General features: G+C 46.9%; 1 protein-coding gene across 1 annotated transcript in view; it reads right to left on the minus strand.

Moving 5' to 3' along the window:
- Window positions 1-12,585: 12,585 nt before the first annotated feature.
- The window catches only part of LOC147084478 (NACHT, LRR and PYD domains-containing protein 3-like), a 114,478-nt gene continuing 106,395 nt past the window's right edge, over window positions 12,586-20,668 (minus strand). The window contains exons 9-16 of the mRNA XM_085979494.1: window positions 17,350-17,436; window positions 17,038-17,208; window positions 14,437-14,622; window positions 14,127-14,297; window positions 13,815-13,985; window positions 13,503-13,673; window positions 13,196-13,363; window positions 12,586-13,026 (exon numbers count right to left, since the gene is read on the minus strand). Of these exons, the coding sequence (XP_085835620.1) occupies window positions 12,942-13,026; window positions 13,196-13,363; window positions 13,503-13,673; window positions 13,815-13,985; window positions 14,127-14,297; window positions 14,437-14,622; window positions 17,038-17,208; window positions 17,350-17,436 (1,210 nt within the window). The 3' untranslated portion in view covers window positions 12,586-12,941. The remainder of the gene's footprint in view (window positions 13,027-13,195; window positions 13,364-13,502; window positions 13,674-13,814; window positions 13,986-14,126; window positions 14,298-14,436; window positions 14,623-17,037; window positions 17,209-17,349; window positions 17,437-20,668) is intronic.

The following is a 20,668-nucleotide window of genomic DNA, read 5'->3' on the forward strand; positions in this document are numbered from 1 at the left end:
AGAAACAGTGAACAGGGGGTGTAAGGGGAACACAGTAATTGTTTAACTAGAAACAGTGAACAAGGGGTGTAACGGGAACACAGTAATTGTTTAATTAGAAACAGTGAACGGGGGAGTAAGTGGAACACTGTAACTTTTTAATTAGAAACAGTGAACAGGGGGAGTAAGGGGAACACTGTAATTGTTTAATTAGATACAGAGAACAGGGGGAGTAAGGGGAACACAGTAACAGTTTAATTAGAAACAGAGAACAGGGCAAGTAAGGGGAACACAGTAACTGTTTGATTAGAAACAGAGAACAGGGGGATAAGGGAACAGAGTAACTGTTTAATTAGAAACAGAACAGGGGGAGTAAGGGGAACACAGTAACTGTTTAATTAGAAACAGTGAACAGGGGGAGTAAGTGGAACACAGTCACTGTTTAATTAGAAACAGAGAACAGGGGGAGTAAGGGGAACACAGTAACTCTTTAATTAGAAACAGTGAACAGGGGGAGTAAGGGGAACACAGTAACTGTTTAATTAGAAACAGTGAACAGCGGGAGTAAGGTGAACACAGTAACTTTTTAATTAGAAACAGTGAACAGGGGGAGTAAGGGGAACACAGTAACTGTTAAATTAGAAACAATGAACAGGGGGAGTTAGGGGAACACAGTAACTGTTTAATTAGAAACAGAGAACAGGGCAAGTAAGGGGAACACAGTAACTGCTTAATTAGAATCAGAGAACAGTGGGAGTAAGGGGAACACAGTAACTGTTTAATTAGAAACAGAGAACAGGGGTAGTAAGGGGAACACAGTAACTGTGTCATTAGAAACAGTGAACAGGGGGAGTAAGGGGAACACAGTAACTGTTTAATTAGAAACAGAGAACAGGGGGAGTAAGGGGAATACAGTAACTGTTTAATTAGAAACAGTGAATAGGGGGAGTAAGGGGAACACAGTAATTGTTCAATTAGAAACAGTGAACAGGGGGAGTAAGGGGAACACAGTAACTGTTTAATTAGAAACAGTGAACAGGGGGAGTAAGGGGAACACAGTAACTGTTTAATTAGAAACAGTGAACAGGGGGAGTACGGTGAACACGGTAACTGTTTAATTAGACACAGTGAACAGGGGGAGTAAGGGGAACACGGTAACTGTTTAATTAGAAACAGTGAACAGGGGGAGTAAGGTGAACACAGTAACATTTTAATTAGAAACAGTGAACAGGGGGTGTAAGGGGAACACAGTAACTGTTCAATTAGAAACAGTGAACCGGGGAAGTAAGGGGAACACAGTAACTGTTTAATTAGAAGCAGAGAACAGGGGGATAAGGGAACACAGTAACTGTTTCATTAGAAACAGAGAACAGGGGGATTAAGGGGAACACAGTAACTGTTTAATTGGAAACAGTGAACAGGGGGAGTAAGGGGAACACAGTAACTGTTTAATTAGAAACAGAGAACAGGGGGAGTAAGTGGAACACAATAACTGTTTAATTAGAAACAGTGAACAGGGGGAGGAAGCGGAACAAAGTAACTGTTTAATTAGAAACAGTGAACAGGGGGAGTAAGGGGAACACAGTAACTGTTTAATTAGAAACAGAGATCAGGGGGAGTAAGGGGAACACAGTAACTGTTTAATTAGAAACAGTGAACAGGGTAAGTAAAGGGAACACGGTAACTGGTTATTAGAAACAGTGAACAGTGGATGTAAGGGGAGCACAGGAACTATTAATTACAAACAGAGGGGGAGTAAGGGGAACAAAGTAACTGTTTAATTAGAAACAGTGAACGGGGGAAGTAAGGGGAACACAGTAACTGTTTAATTAGAAACAGAGAACAGGGGAAGTAAGGGGAACAAAGTAACTCTTCAATTAGAAACAGTGAACATTGGGAGTAAGGGGAACACAGTTACTGTTTAATTAGAAAAAGAGAACAGGGGGAGTAAGGGGAACACAGTAACTGTTTAATTAGAAACAGTGAACAGGGGAAGTAAGGGGAACACAGTAAAAGTTTAATTAGAAACAGTGAACAGGGGGAGTAAGGGGATCACAGTAACTGTTTAATTAGAAACAGAGAACAGGGGGAGTAAGGGGAACACAGTAACTGTTAAATTAGAAACAGAGAACAGGGGAAGTAAGGGGAACACAGTAACTGTTTAATTAGAAACAGTGAACAGGGGGAGTAAGGTGAAAACAGTAGCTGTTTAATTAGAAACAGTGAACAGGGGAAGTAAGGGGAACACAGTAAAAGTTTAATTAGAAACAGTGAACAGGGGGAGTAAGGGGATCACAGTAACTGTTTAATTAGAAACAGAGAACAGGGGGAGTAAGGGGAACACAGTAACTGTTAAATTAGAAACAGAGAACAGGGGAAGTAAGGGGAACACAGTAACTGTTTAATTAGAAACAGTGAACAGGGGGAGTAAGGTGAAAACAGTAGCTGTTTAATTAGAAACAGTGAACAGTGGAAGTAAGGGGAACACAGTAACTGTTTAATTAGAAACTGTGAACAGGGGGTGTAAGGGGAACACAGTAATTATTTAATTAGAAACAGTGAACAAGGGGTGTAACGGGAACACAGTAATTGTTTAATTAGAAACAGTGAACGGGGGAGTAAGGGGAACACTGTAACTTTTTAATTAGAAACAGTGAACAGGGGGAGTAAGGGGAACACTGTAACTGTTTAATTAGATACAGAGAACAGGGGGAGTAAGGGGAACACAGTAACTGTTTAATTAGAAACAGTGAACAAGGTGTGTAACGGGAACACAGTAATTGTTTAATTAGAAACAGTGAACGGGGGAGTAAGGGGAACACTGTAACTTTTTAATTAGAAACAGTGAACAGGGGGAGTAAGGGGAACACTGTAACTGTTTAATTAGATACAGAGAACAGGGGGAGTAAGGGGAACACAGTAACTGTTTATTTAGAAACAGAGAACAGGGCAAGGAAGGGGAACACAGTAACTGTTTAATTAGAAACAGAGAACAGGGGGATAAGGGAACACAGTAACTGTTTATTTAGAAACAGAGAACAGGGGGAGTAAGGGGAACACAGTAACTGTTTAATTAGAAACAGTGAACAGGGGGAGTAAGGGGAACACAGTAACTGTTTCATTAGAAACAGAGAACAGGGGGAGTAAGGGGAATACAGTAACTGTTTAATTAGAAACAGTGAAGAGGGGGAGTAAGGGGAACACAGTAACTGTTTAATTAGAAACAGTGAACGGGGGAGTAAGGGGAACACAGTAACTGTTTAATTAGAAACAGTAAACAGGGGGAGTAAGGGGAACACAGTAACTGTTTAATTAGAAACAGTGAACAGGGGGAGTAAGGGGAACACAGTAACTGCTTAATTAGAAACAGTGAACAGGGGGAGTAAGGGGAATACAGTAACTGTTTAATTAGAAACAGAGAACAGGGGGAGTAAGGGGAACACAGTAACTGTTTAATTAGAAACAGTGAAAAGGGTTAATAAGGGGAACACGGTAACGTTTTAATTAGAAACAGTGAACAGGGGAAGTAAGGACAACACAGTAACTGTTTAATTAGAAACAGTGAACAGGGGTGTAAGGGGAACACAGTAACTGTTTAATTAGAAACAGTGAACAGGGGGAGTAATGGGAACACAGTATCTTTTTAATTAGTAAAATTGCACAGAGGGAGTAAGGGGAACACAGTAACTGTTTAATTAGAAACAGATAACAGAGGGAGTAAGGGGAACACAGTAACTGTTTAATTAGAAACAGTGAACAGGGGGAGTAAGGGGAACACAGTAACTGTTTAATAAGAAACAGAGGACAGGGGAAGTAAGGTGGACACAATAACTGTTCAATTAGAAACAGTTAACAGGGGAAGTAAGGGGAACACAATAACAGTTTATTTAGAAACAGAGAACAGGGGAAGTAAGGGGAACACAGTAACTGTTTAATTAGAAACAGTGAACAGGGGGAGTAAGGGGAACACAGTAACTGTTTAATTAGAAACAGTGAAGAGGGGGAGTAAGGGGAACACAGTAACTGTTTACTTAGAAACAGTGAACAGGGGGAGTAAGGGGAACAAAGTAACTGTTTAATTAGAAACAGTGATCAGGGGGAGTAAGGAGAACACAATAACTGTTTAATTAGAAACAGTGTACAGGGGAAGTAAGGGGAGCACAATAAATGCTTCATTAGAAACAGTGAACAGGGAGAGTAAGGGGAACACAGAAACTGTTTAATTAGAAACACTGAACAGGGGGAGTAAGGGGAACACAGTAACTGTTTAATTAGAAACAGAGAACAGGGGAAGTGAGTGGAACGCAGTGACTGTTTAATTAGAAACAGAGGACAGGGGAAGTAAGGGGAACATGGTAACTGTTTAATTAGAAACAGAGAACAGGGGAAGTAAGTGGAACACAGTAACTGTTTAATTAGAAACAGTGAACAGGGGGAGTAAGGGGAACACAGTCACTGTTTAATTAGAAACAGTGAACAGGGGGAGTAAGTGGAACACAGTAACTGTTTAATTAGAAACAGTGAACAGAGGAAGTAAGGGGAACACAGTAACTGTTTAATTAGAAACAGTGAACAGGGGGAGTAAGGGGAATACAGTAAATGTTTAATTAGAAGCAGTGAACAGGGGGAGTAAGTGGAACACAGTCACTTTTTAATTAGAACGAGTGAACAGGAGGAGCAAGGTGAACACGGTAACTGTTTAATTAGAAGCAGTGAACAGGGGGAGTAAGGGGAACACAGTAACTGTTTAATTAGAAACAGTGAACAGGGGATGTAAGGGGAACACAGTAACTGTTTAATTAGAAACAGTGAACATGGGAAGTAAGGGGAAAACAGTAACTGTTTAATTAGAAACAGTGAAGAGGGGAAGTAAGGGGAACACAGTAACTGTTTAATTAGAAACAGAGAACAGGGGAGTAAGGGGAACACAGTAACTGTTTAATTAGAAACAGAGAACAGGGGGAGTAAAGGGAACACAGTAACTGTTTAATTAGAAACAGAGAACAGGGGGAGTAAGGGGAACACAGTAACTGTTTAATTAGAAACAGAGAACAGGGTGAGTAAGGGGAACAGAGTAACTGTTTAATTAGAAACAGAGAACAGAGGGAGTAAGGGGAACACAGTAATTGTTTAATTAGAAACAGTGAACAGGGGAAGTAAGGGGAAAACAGTAACTGTTTAATTAGAAGCAGTGAACAGGGGAAGTCAGGGGAACACAGTAACTGTTTAATTCGAAACAGAGAACAGGGGAGTAAGGGGAACACAGTGACTGTTTAATTAGAAACAGTGAACAGAGGGAGTAAGGGGAACACAGTAACTGTTTAACTAAAAACAGAGAACAGGGGGAGTAAGGGGAACACAGTATCTGTTTCATTAGAAGCAGTCAACAGGGGGATTAATGGGAACACAGTAACTGTTTAATTAGAAAAAGTGAACAGGGGAAGTAAGGGGAACACAGTAACTGTTTAATTAGAAACAGTGAACCGTGGAAGTAATGGGAACACAGTAACTGTTTAATTAGAAACATTGAACAGGGGGAGTAAGGGGAACACGGTAACTGCTTAATTAGTAACAGTGAACAGGGGAAGTAAGGGGAATACAGTTACTGTTTAATTAGAAACAGTGAACAGGGTGAGTAAGGGGAACACGGTAACTGTTTAATTAGAAATAGAGAACAGGGGGAGTAAGGGGAACACAGTAATTGCTTAATTAGATACAGAGAACAGGGGGAGTAAGAGGAACACAGTAACTGTTTAATTAGAAACAGTGAACAGGGGAAGTCAGGGGAACACAGTAACTGTTTAATTAGAAGCAGTGAACAGGGGAAGTAAGGGGAACACAGTAACTGTTTAATTAGAAACATTGAACAGGGTGAGTAATGGGAACACGGTAACTGTTTAATTAGAAACAGTGAACAGGGGAAGTATGGGGAACACAATAACTGTTTAATTAGAAACAGTGAACAGGGGATGTAAGCGGAACACAGTAACTGTTTAATTAGAAACAGAGAACAGGGGGAGTAAGGGGAACACGGTAACTGTTTAATTAGAAACAGTGAGCAGGGGGAGTAAGGGGAACACAATAACTGTTTAATTAGAAACATTGAACAGGGGGAGTAAGGGGAACACAGTAACTGTTTAATTAGAAACAGTGAACAGGGGAAGTCAGGGGAACACAGTAATTGTTTAATTAGAAACAGAGAACAGTGGAAGTAAGGGGAACACAGTTACTGTTTAATTAGAAACAGTGAACAGGGGAAGTAAGGGGAACACAGTAACTGTTTAATTAGAAACATTGAACAGGGGGAGTCATGGCAACACGGTAACTGTTTAATTAGAAACAGAGAACAGGGGAAGTAAGGGGAACACAGTAACTGTTTAATTAGAAACAGGAATCATGGGAAGTAAGGGGAACACGTTAACTGTTTAATTAGAAACAGTGAACAGGAGGAGTGAGGGGAATTGTGTAGGGCAGAAAGGGGAAGCAATTTCTGAAGTGTGTTCAGGAGAACCTTCTTGATTAGTATGTTTCTGGCCCAGTGAGGAAGGGGATATTGCTAAATCTGGTTCTGGGGGCTTCGGTGGGTCAAGTGGAGCAATATCTGTAGGGGAACATTTAGGGAACAGTGATCATAGAATCATAAGGTTTAGATTAGCTATAGAAAAGGACAGGGAGCAATCTAGAGTAACATACTTTTTGGGAGGAAGGCCAATTTCAATGCATTGAGAACTGATCTTACCCGGGTAAATTGGAATCAAAGATTGGCAGGCAAATCTGTAATTGACAAGGGGCTGCCTTTAAAGAAGAGATGGTTTGGGTACTGTCAAGGTACTTTCCCACAAGGGGGAACGATAGGGCAAACAAAGCCAGAGCTCCCTGGATGATGAAAGAGATAAAGAATAAAATGAAGCAGAAAAAGGGGAGTATGACAGATCTCTGGTTGAGAATACAATTGAGAACCAGGCTGGATATAGAAAGTTCAGAGGAGAAGTGAAAAGGTTAATAAGAGGGGCAAAGAGAGTATGAGAATAGACTGGCAGCTGACATAAAATGGAATCCGAAAGTCTTATATTGGCATATAAATAATAAACGGGTGGTAAGAGGTAGGGTGGGGCTGATTAGGGACCAAAAGGGAGACCTACGCATGGAAGCAGAGGGCTTGGCTGAGGCACCAAATGAGTACTTTGCATCTGTCTTTACCAAGGAAGAAATTCTGTCAAAGTCATGGTGAAAGAGGAGGAGATGAGATGCTAGATGGGATAAAAATTGATAAAGAGGAGGTACTAAAATGTCTGGCAGAACTTAAAGTAGATAAGTCACCAGGACGGGATGGGATGCATCCTAGGATACTGAGGGAGGTAATGGTGGAAATTGCAGAGGTACTGGCCATAATCTTCCAATGCTCTTCAGATACAGGGGTGATGTCAGATGAAAGGAGAATTGAAAATGTTACACCCTTGTTCAAAAAAAGGCTGGAAGGATAAATCCAGCAACTACACACCAGCCAGTTTAACCCCGATAGTGGGGAAGCTTTTAGAAACGATAATCCGGGACATAAGTAACAGTCACTTGGACAAGTGTGGATTAACTAAGGAAAGCCAGCACGGATTTGTCAAAGGCAAATCGTGTTTAACTAACTTGATTAGTTTTTTGATGAGTTAACAGAGAGGGTTGATGAGGGCAATGTGGTTGATGTGGTGTACATGGACTTCCAAAAGGCGTTTGATAAAGTGCCACATAATCGGATTGCCAGGAAAGTTGAAGCCCATGGAATGAAAGGGTCAGTGGCAGCATGGTACGCAATTGGCTAAGCGACAGTACACAGAGAGTATTGGTGAATGGTTGTTTTTCAGACTGGAGGAAATATGCAGTGGTGTTCCCCAGGGGCTGGTACCAGGACCACTGCTTTACTGGATATATATTAATGACTTGGACTTGAGTATACAGGGCACAATTTCAAAATTTGCAGATGACACAAAACTTAGAAGTATAGTGAACAGTGAGTCGGATAGTGATAGACGTCAAGATATAGACAGGCTGAGTGAATCGGTGGACACCTGGCAGATGAAATTTAACCCAGAAATGTGCGAATCATACATTTCAGTAGGAAGAATGAAAAGAGGCAATATAAACTAAAGGGTACAATTCTAAAGGGGTTGCATGAAGAGAGCAACCTGGGGGTACATGTGGACAAATCGTTGAAGGTGGCAGGGTAGGTTGAGAAAGCAGGATCCTGGGCTTCATAAATAGAGGATCAGAGTAGAAAAGCACGGAAGGTATGATGAATCTTTACAAAACATTGTTTCAGTCTCAACTGCAGCATTGTGTCCAATTTATGGCACTTTAGGAAGGATGTGAAGGCCTCAGTGAGGATGCAGAAAAGATTTACAAGAACGGCTCCAGGTAAGAGGGACTTCAGTCACATGGATAGACTGGAGAAGCTGGGTTGTTCTCCTTAGAGCAGTGAAGTTTTGAGAGGAGATTTGATAGAGGTGTTCAAAATCATGAGGTGTATAGTCAGAGTAGATAGAGGGAAACTGTTCCCATTTCCAGAAGGGTCGAGAACCAGAGGACACAGATTTAAGGTGATTAGCAGAAGAACCAGATACGACATGAGGAAAAAATTATGCCATGAGTGATTATGATCTGAAATGCCCTGCCTGAGAAGGTGGTGGAGGCAGATTCAATCGTGGCTTTTAAAAGGGAATTGGATAAGAACATGAAGGAAAAATTATCAGGGCTACGGGGACAGGGAAGGGGAGTGGGTCTAATTGAAGTTCTCTTGCAGAGAGCTGGCAGGGGCCCGACGGGCCAAATGGCCCCTTTCCAAGTGGTGTATTTATATAATTTTATTATTGTCCTTTGCAATGGAATAGCACTTTACAATGGAATAGATCTTTTCAATATAATAGTAATTTGCAATTGAATAGCCCTTTGCAATATAATAGTCCTTTGCAATGAAATAGCACTTTGCAATGGAATAGCCCTTTGCAATATTGGAATAGCACCTTGCAATGGAATAGTCCTTAGCAATGGAATAGCACTTTGCAATATAATAGTCCTTGGCAATGGAATAGCACTTTGCAGTATAATTGCGCTTTGCGGTGCACTGTGAATTTAAATGGGTGCCACTTGTGTTGCAGGATGGGGTCCCGCACCGCTGCTTTGTGCCATTGCCTGGAGCCGCTCACGGGCTGTGCAGCTGCTCACACATACCCAGGCAGGCAGCTCATGGTGCAGGAAGGAAGGAAGGAAGGAATGGCGGCTGCAGCTCGCCAACTCGGCTCCTGTGTGTGAGTTAGTGTGGAGCTCAGGACCACAAGGGGCTGGGGGATTGGAGGGGGTGAAAATGAATGTAGGGGGTGATTGACGCCCCAGGAGATGGGCACGGAGGGAGTGTGAAATGAAGCAAATGCAATCAAGAATAAATAATAATAATAACAACATATGGACTGTACTTCTGTAAATGAAATACATTCTGTGATTTGAGTGGAGTGGAATAACATGAATGGAAAGATCCCACAGCAGCTTTTGCTCTGAAAACACTCCTGAAACATTCCCCAATAGAGCCCAGTCCAGAAAAACATTAAATGGACTATTCTGAAAATAATAATAAAATAAATATAATATATATATACTTTGTTTTTACAAAAGTCTTGTCTTGTCTTAGTTGGTTTGGGAATAAAAGGGAGAGTAAGGTCCCACAGCAGGATATGATCTGACACTTCCCACAAATATTCCTCGATAAAGTCCAGTCCATAAAAATATCAAATGGCTTGTTGTATATATGTAGCTTTCATTTTTACAAGTCTTGAAAGAAAGGCAAAGTAAGATCCCACGGCACTGCGGTCTGGAATGAAATCAGTATGATCTAATGGTGTACACTTTCTGTTTTTACAGACATGAGATGCAGTACCAATGCACACGGCAGATAACTTGAACACAGACAAGTCCTGCATACACACCAGCTTTTGCTCTCTGTCTCTCTCTCTCTCACACACACACACACAGGCCAGCCTGCAAAATTTCCACACAACACTGTCAATGAAAGAAGATTGATTTCTCTCATTGCTCTGCTGTGTTTGGCAGTTTAAAAGTAAAAAAACACTTTTCAGTATCTTGTCTTTTCATTTTGCAGCCTACAGAATTAGGCTTTCTATTCTGCATCAAAAGCAAAATACTGCAGATGCTGGAAATCAGAAATTAAAACAGAAAATGCCGCAAATACTCAGCAGGTCAGGCAGCTTCTGTGGAGAGAGAGAAACGGAGTTAATTCAGCTCGATGACCTTTCATCAGATTCTGGCAAGGTTCTGATGACAGGTCATCAAACTGAAACGTTAACTTTGCTTCTCCCTATCTCCACAAATGCTGCCTGACGTGCTGAGAATTTCCAGCATTTTCTGTTTTTATTTCTATTCTGCTTGTTTCTTGATTTCATGTGTCTCTCTCATTGCCCGGCTGCCTTATCTTGATTTGAGTGGAGTGGAATAAAAATAATTCAAAGATCGCAGAGCAGCTTTTCCTGTCAGAGAGTCCAAAAAGATTTTTTCAGTATATAACTGACTGTCTGTCATGAAGTGAAGTGAAGTGAAATAAAGTGACACACAGCAGCATTACATGTGGAGCAGACCAGAATTAAATCAATAGGGTTTAATACAACAATAGCAGGTAATAAGACAGCAGACCACGTCTCACACAAACACCAGCATTTTCTCTCTATTTCTCTCTCTCCCTCTCTCTCTCACACACACACACTCACACACACACACACACCATCCCTGGTCAGCTTGCAGAATGATGACAGCCGTGTTGAAACATTAAATCCAAAAATACACTTTTCTGTATCTTAGCTTTTTACTTTGTGGCCTTCAGAAACAGGCTTTCGATTCTGCAACATGCCTTTTGATTTCATGTCTCGCTCTCTCACAGGCTATCTGTCTGTCTGTCTCTCACTCACACACTCTCACTCCCATCCACAATGAACAAAAACTTACAGTGACTTGACACACACACTCACACAGACTCTGCAATTTGCAGACACCCACGTACATACAGACACACTCACACATTCTCTGCAATTTGCAGACATACAGACACCCACTCACATACAGACACACTCACACAGACTCTGCAATTTGCAGACACCCACTCACATACAGACACACTCACACATTCTCTGCAATTTGCAGACATACAGACACCCACTCACATACAGACACACTCACACAGACTCTGCAATTTGCAGACACACAGACACCCACTCACATACAGACACACTCACACATTCTCTGCAATTTGCAGACATACAGACACCCACTCACATACAGACACACTCACACAGACTCTGCAATTTGCAGACACACAGACACCCACTCACATACAGACACACTCACACAGGCTCTGCAATTTGCAGACACACAGACACCCACTCACATACAGACACAATCACACAGTCTCTGCAATTTGCAGACACACAGACACTCACTCACATACAGACACACTCACACAGACTCTGCAATTTGCAGAAACACTGACACCCACTCACATACAGACACATTCACACAGACTCTGCAATTTGCAGACACACAGACACCCACTCACATACAGACACACTCACACAGACTCTGCAATTTGCAGACACACAGACACTCACTCACATACAGACACACTCAGACAGACTCTACAATTTACAGACACACAGACACCCACTCACATACAGACACACTTACACAGACTCTGCAATTTACAGACACACAGACACCCACTCACATACACACACACTCACAGATTCTACAATTTACAGACACACAGACACCCACTCACACACAGACACACTCACACAGACTCTGCAATTTGCAGAAACACAGACACCCACTCACATACAGACACACTCACACAGACTCTGCAATTTGCAGAAACACAGACACCCACTCACATACAGACACTCACACAGACTCTGCAATTTGCAGAAACACAGACACCCACTCACATACAGACACACTCACACAGACTCTGCAATTTGCAGACACACAGACACCCACTCACATACACACACACTCACACACACTCTGCAATTTGCAGACACACAGTCACCCACTCACATACAGACACACTCACACATACCCTGCAATTTCCATACACTCACTCACATACAGACACATTCACACAGACTCTGCAATTTGCAGACACACAGACACCCACTCACATACACACACACTCACACAGACTCTGCAATTTGCATACACTCACTCACATACAGACACATTCACACAGACTCTGCAATTTGCAGAAACACAGACACCCACTCACACACAGACACACTCACAGACTATGCAATTTGCAGAAACACAGACACCCACTCACACAGACACACTCACAGACTATGCAATTTGAAGAAACACAGACACCCACTCACACACAGACACACTCACAGACTATGCAATTTGCAGAAACACAGACACCCACTCACACAGACACACTCACAGATTCTGCAATTTGCAGAAACTTTCACATCCATTTTGAAAGGGGTGCAGCCTGGGAGCGGCTGAGTCACGTGACTCTGTGGCTGGGCCTCTGACCTCACAATGGGAGATGACGCGATCAGCTCGAGCTGGAAACCCTTAATTTAATTAAAATAAAATCAACAGCCGGAAATGGTCACACAATGGGAGCAGTGATGTCATCACTTGGAATGGTCACACAATGGGAGCAGTGATGTCATCACTTGGAATGGTCACACAATGGGAGCAGTGACGTCATCACTTGGAATGTTCACACAATGGGAGCAGTGACGTCATCACTTGGAATGGTCACACAATGGGAGCAGTGACGTCATCACTTGGAATGTTCACACAATGGGAGCAGTGACATCATCACTTGGAATGGTCACACAATGGGAGCAGTGATGTCATCACTTGGAATGGTCACACAATGGGAGCAGTGACGTCATCACTTGGAATGGTCACACAATCACTCTCAGTCCGGATCTTGTTCCCTGCAGTAACTCCAGCTGTTGTTTTCCGGATGAACTGAACTGATTCCCCAGCCTGAAACAGATTAAAGATTAAACAGGAAATAAACAGATTGAACAAGTGTAAATAACCGCGAGATTGGGGTTAATATTTCAATAATAATTACAGACAAAATTATCCAGAAAAGTGACTGAATCCCATTGATATTTTAATTATTACATTAAACTTTAACACAAGCACTCACCGGATCCACTCCAGACTCCCGCGGGTGCATATGAGGTGGCGGAAAGCGGGGACAGATCGGTCTGTGAAGTAGTTTGATCCCAGGTCCAGATCCGTCAGTGACTGGATTGTACTGAGAGCGGAGGCGAGATCCTCGGCACAAGAATCTGTGAGACCGACAGCCTGTAGTCTGGGGGTCAAAGAGAAATAACAGGAATCAGTGTCAATCCCCAGAGTTTACTAATAACACTATTACTGATACTAACAATAATGTTCAGTGTCAGACATCCAGTTATTATAAACAGAATCTCACACAATCTGGTACTTACTCCAGTTTCTGTATTTTACAGTCTGGGTTCCTTAGAGCCGCAGACAGTAGTTTCACTCCTGAATCTCCCAGTTTATTATAACCCAGGTTCAGATCCATCAGTGAGCGGTTTGAACTGAGAGCGAAGGCGAGATCCTCGGCACAAGAATCTGTGAGACCGACATCCCATAGCCTGGGGATCAGAGAGAGAAATAACAGGAATCAGAGCAAATCATCAGAGTTTATTAACAACATTATTACTGATACGAATAATAATGTTCAGTGTCAGATATCCAGCTATTATAAACACAAGCTCACACAGTCTGGTACTTACTCCAGTTTCTGTATTTTACAGTCCGGGTTCCTCAGAGCAGCAGACAGTATTTTCACACCTGAATCTCCCAGTTTATTATAACCCAGGTTCAGATCCATCAGTGAGCGGTTTGTACTGAGAGCGGAGGCGAGATCCTCAACACAAGAATCTGTGAGACCGACATCCCATAGCCTGGGGATCAGAGAGAGAAATAACAGGAATCAGAGTAAATCCCCAGAGATTATTAATAACATTATTACTGATACTCATAATAATGTTCAGTGTCAGACATCCGGTTATTAAAAACACAATCTCACACAATCTGGTACTTACCCCAGTTTCTGTATTTTACACTCCGGGGTCCTCAGAGCCACAGACAGTAGTTTCACTCCTGAATCTCCCAGTTTATTATAACTCAGGTCCAAATCAGTCAGTGAGCGGTTTGTACTGAGAACAGAGGCGAGATCCCCGGCACAAGAATCTGTGAGACCGACACCACACAGCCTGGGGATCAGAGAGAAATAACAGGACTCAGAGAAAATCCCCAGAGTTTATTAATAACACTATTACTGATACTAATAATTATGTTCAGTGTCAGACACCCAGTTATTATAAACACAATCTCACACAGTCTGGTACTTACCCCAGTTTCTGTATTTTACAGTCCGGGTTCCTCAGAGCCGCAGACAATTGTTTCACTCCTGAATCTCCCAGGTTATTATCGCCCATTTCACTGCTGCTCAGATCCAGATGCGTCAGTGAGTGGTTTGCACTGAGAGCGGAGGTGAGACCCTCAGCACAAGAATCTGTGAGACCGACACCGCACAGCCTGGGGATCAGAGAAAGAAATAACAGGAATCAGAGGAAATCCCCAGAGTTTATTAATAAGGTGAGGTCGGTGGAGGGTCGGGTGGGGCGGGGGTCGGTGGAGGGTCGGGTGGGGCCGGGGTCAGTGGAATGTTGGATGGGGCCGGGGTTGGTGGAGTGTCGGGTGGGGCCGGGGTTGGTGGAGGGTCGGGTGGGGTCAGGGTCGGCTGAGGTCGGGGTTGGTGGAGTGTCGGGTGGGGCCAGGTTCGGTGGGGGTCGGGTGAGGCCGGGGTTGCATGTGGGTCGTGTGGGGCAGGGGTCGGTGGAGGGTCGGGTGGTGCCGGGGTCGGCTGGTGTCGGGGTCGGTGGAGGTTCGGGGTAGGTGGAGGATTGGGTGGGGGCCGGGTTCAATGGAGGGTCGGGTGGGGCCGGGGTCAGTGGAAGGTCAGATGGGGTCGGGGTCAGTGGAGTGTCAGGTGGGGCCGTGATCGGTGGAGGATCGGGTGGGGCTGGGGTCAGTGGAGGGTCGGGTGGGGCCAGGGTCGGTGGATTTTAGGGTTGGGCCGAGGTTGGGGGGGGGTCGGGTGGGGACAGTGGAGGGTCAGGTGTGGCCGGGGTCGGTGGAAGGTTGGGTGGGTTCGGTGGAGGGTCGGGTTGGGCCGGGGTCAGGGGAGGTTCGGGCGAGGGTCAGGTGGGGCCGGTGTCAGTGGAAGGTCGGATGGGGTCAGTGGAGGGCCGGGTGGGGCCAGGGTCAGTGGAGGGGCGGGTGGGGTCGTGGCCGATGTCGGGTGGGGTCGGGGTCAGGGGATGGTCAGGTGGGGAGAGGGTCAGCGGTGGGTCGGGGGAGGTCGGGGTTGGTGGGGTGTCGGGTAGGTCGTTGTCAGGGCCGGGTGGGTTCGGGGTCGGTGGAGGGTCGGGCGGGGCCGGTGTCGGTGGAGGGTCGGGTGTGGTCGGGGTTGGTGGAGGGTCGGGTGGTGTCGGGGCCAGTGGAGGGTCAGGTCTGGTGAGGCCAGGGTATGTGGAGGGTGGGGTGGGGTCGGTGTCGGTGGCGGGTCGGGGGAGGTTGGTTTCGGGTGGGGTCAGGGTAGGGGGAGGGTCGGGGAGGTCGGGGTTGGTGAAAGGTCAGGGGAGGCCGGGATCGGGTGTGGTCGGTTGCGGGTCGGGGAACGTCGGGGTTGTGTGGGGCTCTGGTCGGGGGGGACGGGGTCGGTGGAGGGTCGGGTGGGGCCAGGTTCAGTGGAGGGTCAGGTGGGGCCAGGTTCAGTGGAGGTTCGAGTGGGGCCGGGGCCAGTGGAGGGTCGGGTGGGGCCGTGGTCGGGTCGGGTGGGTCCGGTGGCGGGTGGAAGGTTGGGTGGGGCCGTGGTCAGTGGAGTGTCGGTTGGGGCCGGGGTTGGTGGAGGGTCGGGTGGGGTCGGGGTCAGCTGGGGTTGGGGTCGGAACGGGGGATGTTGTGGACGGTGGAGGGTCGGGTGGGGACGGGGGAGTGTTAGGGTCCGGGGAGGTTGGGGCCGCTGGAGGGTCGGGGGAGTTCGGGTTTGGGTGGGTCCGGGGTCGGTGGAGGGTCGGGGGGGTCGGGTTCGGTGGAGGGTAGTGTGTGGTTGCGGTCGGTGGATGGTCGGGGGAGGTCGGGGTTGGGTGGGTTCGGGTTTGGTGGCAGGTCCGGGGAGGTCGGGGCCGGGGTCAGTGTAGTTTCGGGTTCTGAGGAGTGTCAGGTGGGGTCGGAGTCGGTGGAGGGTCGGGGATGGTGGGATTGGTGGAGGGTCGGGGCATGTCGGGGTCGGTGGAGTGTCATGGGAGGTTGGGTCGGGGTCGGAGGAGGGTCAAGTGGGGCTGGGGTCGGTGGAGGGTCGGGGGAGGTCGGGGTCTCTGGAGGATAGGGTGGGGTCGGGGTCGGGAGAAGGTCGGGGGAGGTCGGGGTCGGGTGGCATCAGGGTCGGTGGAGGTCGGGGTCGGTGGAGTGTCGGAGGAGGTCGGGGTCGGGGTCAGTGGAGGGTCGGGTGAGGTCGGGGTCAGGTGGGGTCGGGTATGGGGGAGTTTCAGGGGAGGTCGTGGTCGGTGGAGGGTCAGGTGGGGTCGGGTTTGGTGGAGGGTCGGGGGAGGTCGGACTCGGTGGAGGGTCGTGGGAGGTCGGGTTCGGGTGGGGTCAGGGGAGGGTTGGGGGCGATGAGGGTCGGGATGGGGCCGGGGACGTTGGAGGTTCGCCGGAGGTTGGGGTCGGTGGAGGATCGGGATGGGGCCGGGGTTGGATGCAGAGGCGAAATCCTCGGCACAAGAATCTGTGAGACCCACACCATCCAGACTGGGGATCAGAGAGAGAAATAAAAGGATTCAGAGTCAATCCCCAGCGTTTATTAATAACACTATTATTGATACAAATAATGTTCAGTGTCCAACATCCAGTTATTATAAGCATAATCTCACACAGTCTGGAACTTACCCCAGTTTCTGTATTTTACAGTCCGTGTTCCTCAGAGCCACAGACAATAGTTTCACTCCTGAATCTCCCAGTTTATTATAACTCAGGTTCAGATCCGTCAGTGAGCGGTTTGTACTGAGAGCGGAGGTGAGATCCTTGGCACAAGAATATGTGAGACCGACAGAATCCAGCCTGGGGATCAGAGAAAGAAATAACAGGAATCAGAGTAAATCCCCAGAGTTTATTAATAACACTATTACTGATTCTAATAATAAAGTTCAGTGTCAGACATCCAGTTATTACAAACACAATCTCACACAGTCTGGTACTTACTGCAGTGTCTGTATTTTACAGTCCGGGTTCTTCAGAGCTGCAGACAGTCGTTTCACTCCTGAATCTCCCAGTTTATTGCCACTCAGTCTAAACACAAATAGAGAGAGAAACAAACTGAATCATAGCCCGGATCTGACATATTTTTCTCTCTGGGTTATTACAGCAATCACTGAAAGTGCTTCAGGACATTAATTATCCTGTTTCCCCCGCGATTTCCCACCTGGGTGGTTCGGGTGAGGCTGGGGTCGGTGGAGGGTTGGGGATCCGAGGTCTGTGGCGGTCGGGTGGTGCCGGGGTCAGTTGGGGGTCGGAGGAGGTCGGGGTCGGTGGAGGGTCGAGGGAGGGGCGAGGGAGGTCGGTGTCTGGGTCGGGGGAGGGTTGGGTGGGGCCGGTTCGGGGGGCCGGGGTCGGGGGGCCGGTGCCAGGGGAGGGTCAGGTGGGGCTGGGGCCGGGTCGGGCGAGGCCAGGGTCGGATCGGGGTCATGGGAGCGTCGGGGGCGGGGTCGAGGTCGGGGGAGGGTCGGGTCGGGGTCAGGGGAGGGTCGGGGTCAGGGGATGGCCGGGGTCGGGGGGGCGGTGTCGTGTTCGGGGGAGTGTCTGGTGCGGCCGGGGTCGGGTTGGGCCGGGGTTCGCGGCCTCGCTCTGGGGAATTGCAGGAAGCGCGTTTGGTGACCTCATTTGAAGACACACACATTGACTTTGCCTATTGTGCTCTCAGTGTTCTACAGTATTGAGGTTCTACAAACACTGACAACATCTGCACAGAGGAGCTCGGCTGCACCCAGGCTCTCCCAGAACTCCCTCTCGATGATTATGGAGGGAGCCACAGCCCGCAGGGAGTTTCTCGTCACTTCGAAGGGGTGGAAGAGACCCACACAGCCTGGTTGCACATTGCACAGTGGGTCTCAAGCAGGGATGTCGTCGGGAGGACCAGCCTGCAGTGACACAAACCTTTCAATGGTTTGAGTAGATCACAAAACTTTACTGCAAAGCCACACTTCACCTCATCCGGCTGTGCCTCTGATCACATCCCCATCACTCTGCCTTCCCTACCCTACTCCTGAACATCCTTACTCACACCAACTTACCTTGCACCTCCCCCATCTCCCTCTATATTATCACATCCCCATCACTCTGCCTTCCCTACCCTACTCCTGCACATTTTTACTCTCACCAACTTACCTTGCACATCCACCCATCTCTATCTATATTATCACATCCCCATCTCACTCGCCACCCCTCACACTCACCCTCAACCTAGTCCAATCATACCAACTAACAACACACAAGGGTAGGCAATTGTGTGTTTTAGCCCATGTTCATGCGAGGTTTCTTTTAATATGGTGTCTAACATTGAAATCTTTATTTTCAACACTTTCCGTTCCTGGACATAATTGTGTGCACGTTTCGAAGTGGCTTAGTGAGTTGCAGTGAATGGTGAGACATAACGGAACCCCTTGCAATGTTGATGAGTGTGACAGGAATGGTTTGGGCATTGTAGGGATGCTTTGTGTTATTGGTGTGGGCTGGTGTTAACCTGGCGCATCATGTGTCATCCAGGGCATGCAGCGTCAAGTGAAGAAATTCTGGCCATGGTGAGGCCATCTCTGGCGACCCGGTCAGCAATGTGGTCGGGTGTTGATGCCCTCTGTGCTGTGCAGCATCAGGAGTTGCGGAGAAGGTTGGTGTTGTTGTTGGTGCTGCTGGTATGACTGGTGCTGCGGGTGTTGGGGCTGATGGTGGTGGGATTCTGAGGCCCAAGGTGAGTCAGTATAAACCATACCCATGCTGATGTCATAGATGGCAGGTGAATTTGAGACGTCAGAAGCAATCTGTCAATGGTGAGAGAGGTTGTTCCAATGAGGTGACACTGGATAGAGAGTTTGCTCCAAGCACATGCAACCTGCATAAAGTTAAATCTGTCTTCCAAATGCAGAAAGCAACAGCCTCTTTGCTTGAAAAGTGAACAGCTGTGTGATGGGATCTTTTATAGCACATTTCCAGCTGTCAAGTAATGAAATGATTCCATGGCCATTCAACTCCTGCCCTGCTTACCTGACGTGATCCCCGAGCAGCGTGGACCACATGGGTGAACTGGAAAACTCTGAAGCTGAGCTGATAATAGTTGTTAATCCTTTGTTAACAAGGTCATAATGACCTGAATTGCCTCTCCTGCCGCTACGTGTCGGGTCTGCTTAGCGCTGACAGACCCGACATTTGTGAAAAGCGCGTGGCGGCGGGTTGACAGCTCGCCCACACTGGGAATTACCCTCACAGTATTACCCTCCTGGAGCTCAGTGACCGGCCATGGCATGTTGGCAGAAACTTGTCTCATTTCTGCTGTAAAGTGCCTAATTGAAAGATGAGATACTGTTCCTCGATCTTATGATGAACATTGTTGGAAGACTGTAAGAGGCCGAGAACGGAGAGATCAGAGTGGGAGTGGAGCAGAGACTTCAAGTGACAGGCGACCAGAAGCTCGGGGTCAGACTTACGGTCTGAGCAGAGGTGTTCCGCAAAGCAGTCGCCCAATCTCCGTTTGGTCTCCCCAATGTAGAGGAGACTGCAGCGTGAGCAGCGCATACCATATACTAAATTGCAAGTACAACAAGTACATCACTGTTTCACCTGGAAGGGGTGTTTGGGGCCCTGGACAGTAGGAAGGGAGGAGGTAAAAGGGCACGTGTTGCATTTCCTGCACTTGCATGGGAAGGCGCCGGGCAAAGGGGAAGGGTTGTTGGGGGTGATTGAGGAGTGATCCAGGGTGTCGTGCAGGAAGCGACCCCTTCCGAATGCTGAAAGGGGAGGTGAGGGGAAGATGTGTTTGCTGGTGGGATCACGCTGGATGTGGCAGAAATAGCGGAGGATGATCCGTTGAATGCGGAGGCCAGTGGGGTGAAAGGTGAAGACAAGGAGAAGCCTATCGTGGTTTCGGGTGTCATGGGAAGGGGTGAGAGTGGAAGTGCATGAAACAGAATGGACACGGTCAAGAGCCATGTCAACCACGGTAGAGAGGTATTCTCGGTTGAGGACCAAGGATGATACGTCGGATTCAATACTATGGAACATAGTATCGTCAGAAAAACTGGGAGAATGGGCCAGCGTCCTTACAGAAAGTGAGGTGGGAGGAACTGTATTCCAGGTAGCTGTGGGATTCAGAGGGCTTATAATGAATGTTAGTCAATAGCAGCAATAGAGTTTAATTTGCCCCGTTACAAGTTTTAAATGTCCCTGTGCTCCAAGTTGATAGGGGAGGGGAGTCACAGGAACATAGAAACATAGAAGATAGGAGCAGGAGTAGGCCATTCAGACGCTCGAG

This window comes from Somniosus microcephalus, unplaced genomic scaffold (genome assembly GCF_052327205.1).
Source record: "Somniosus microcephalus isolate GS21.2 unplaced genomic scaffold, FLI_Smic_1.0 unresolved_chr9, whole genome shotgun sequence".
In the NCBI taxonomy this organism is placed as follows: domain Eukaryota; kingdom Metazoa; phylum Chordata; class Chondrichthyes; order Squaliformes; family Somniosidae; genus Somniosus; species Somniosus microcephalus.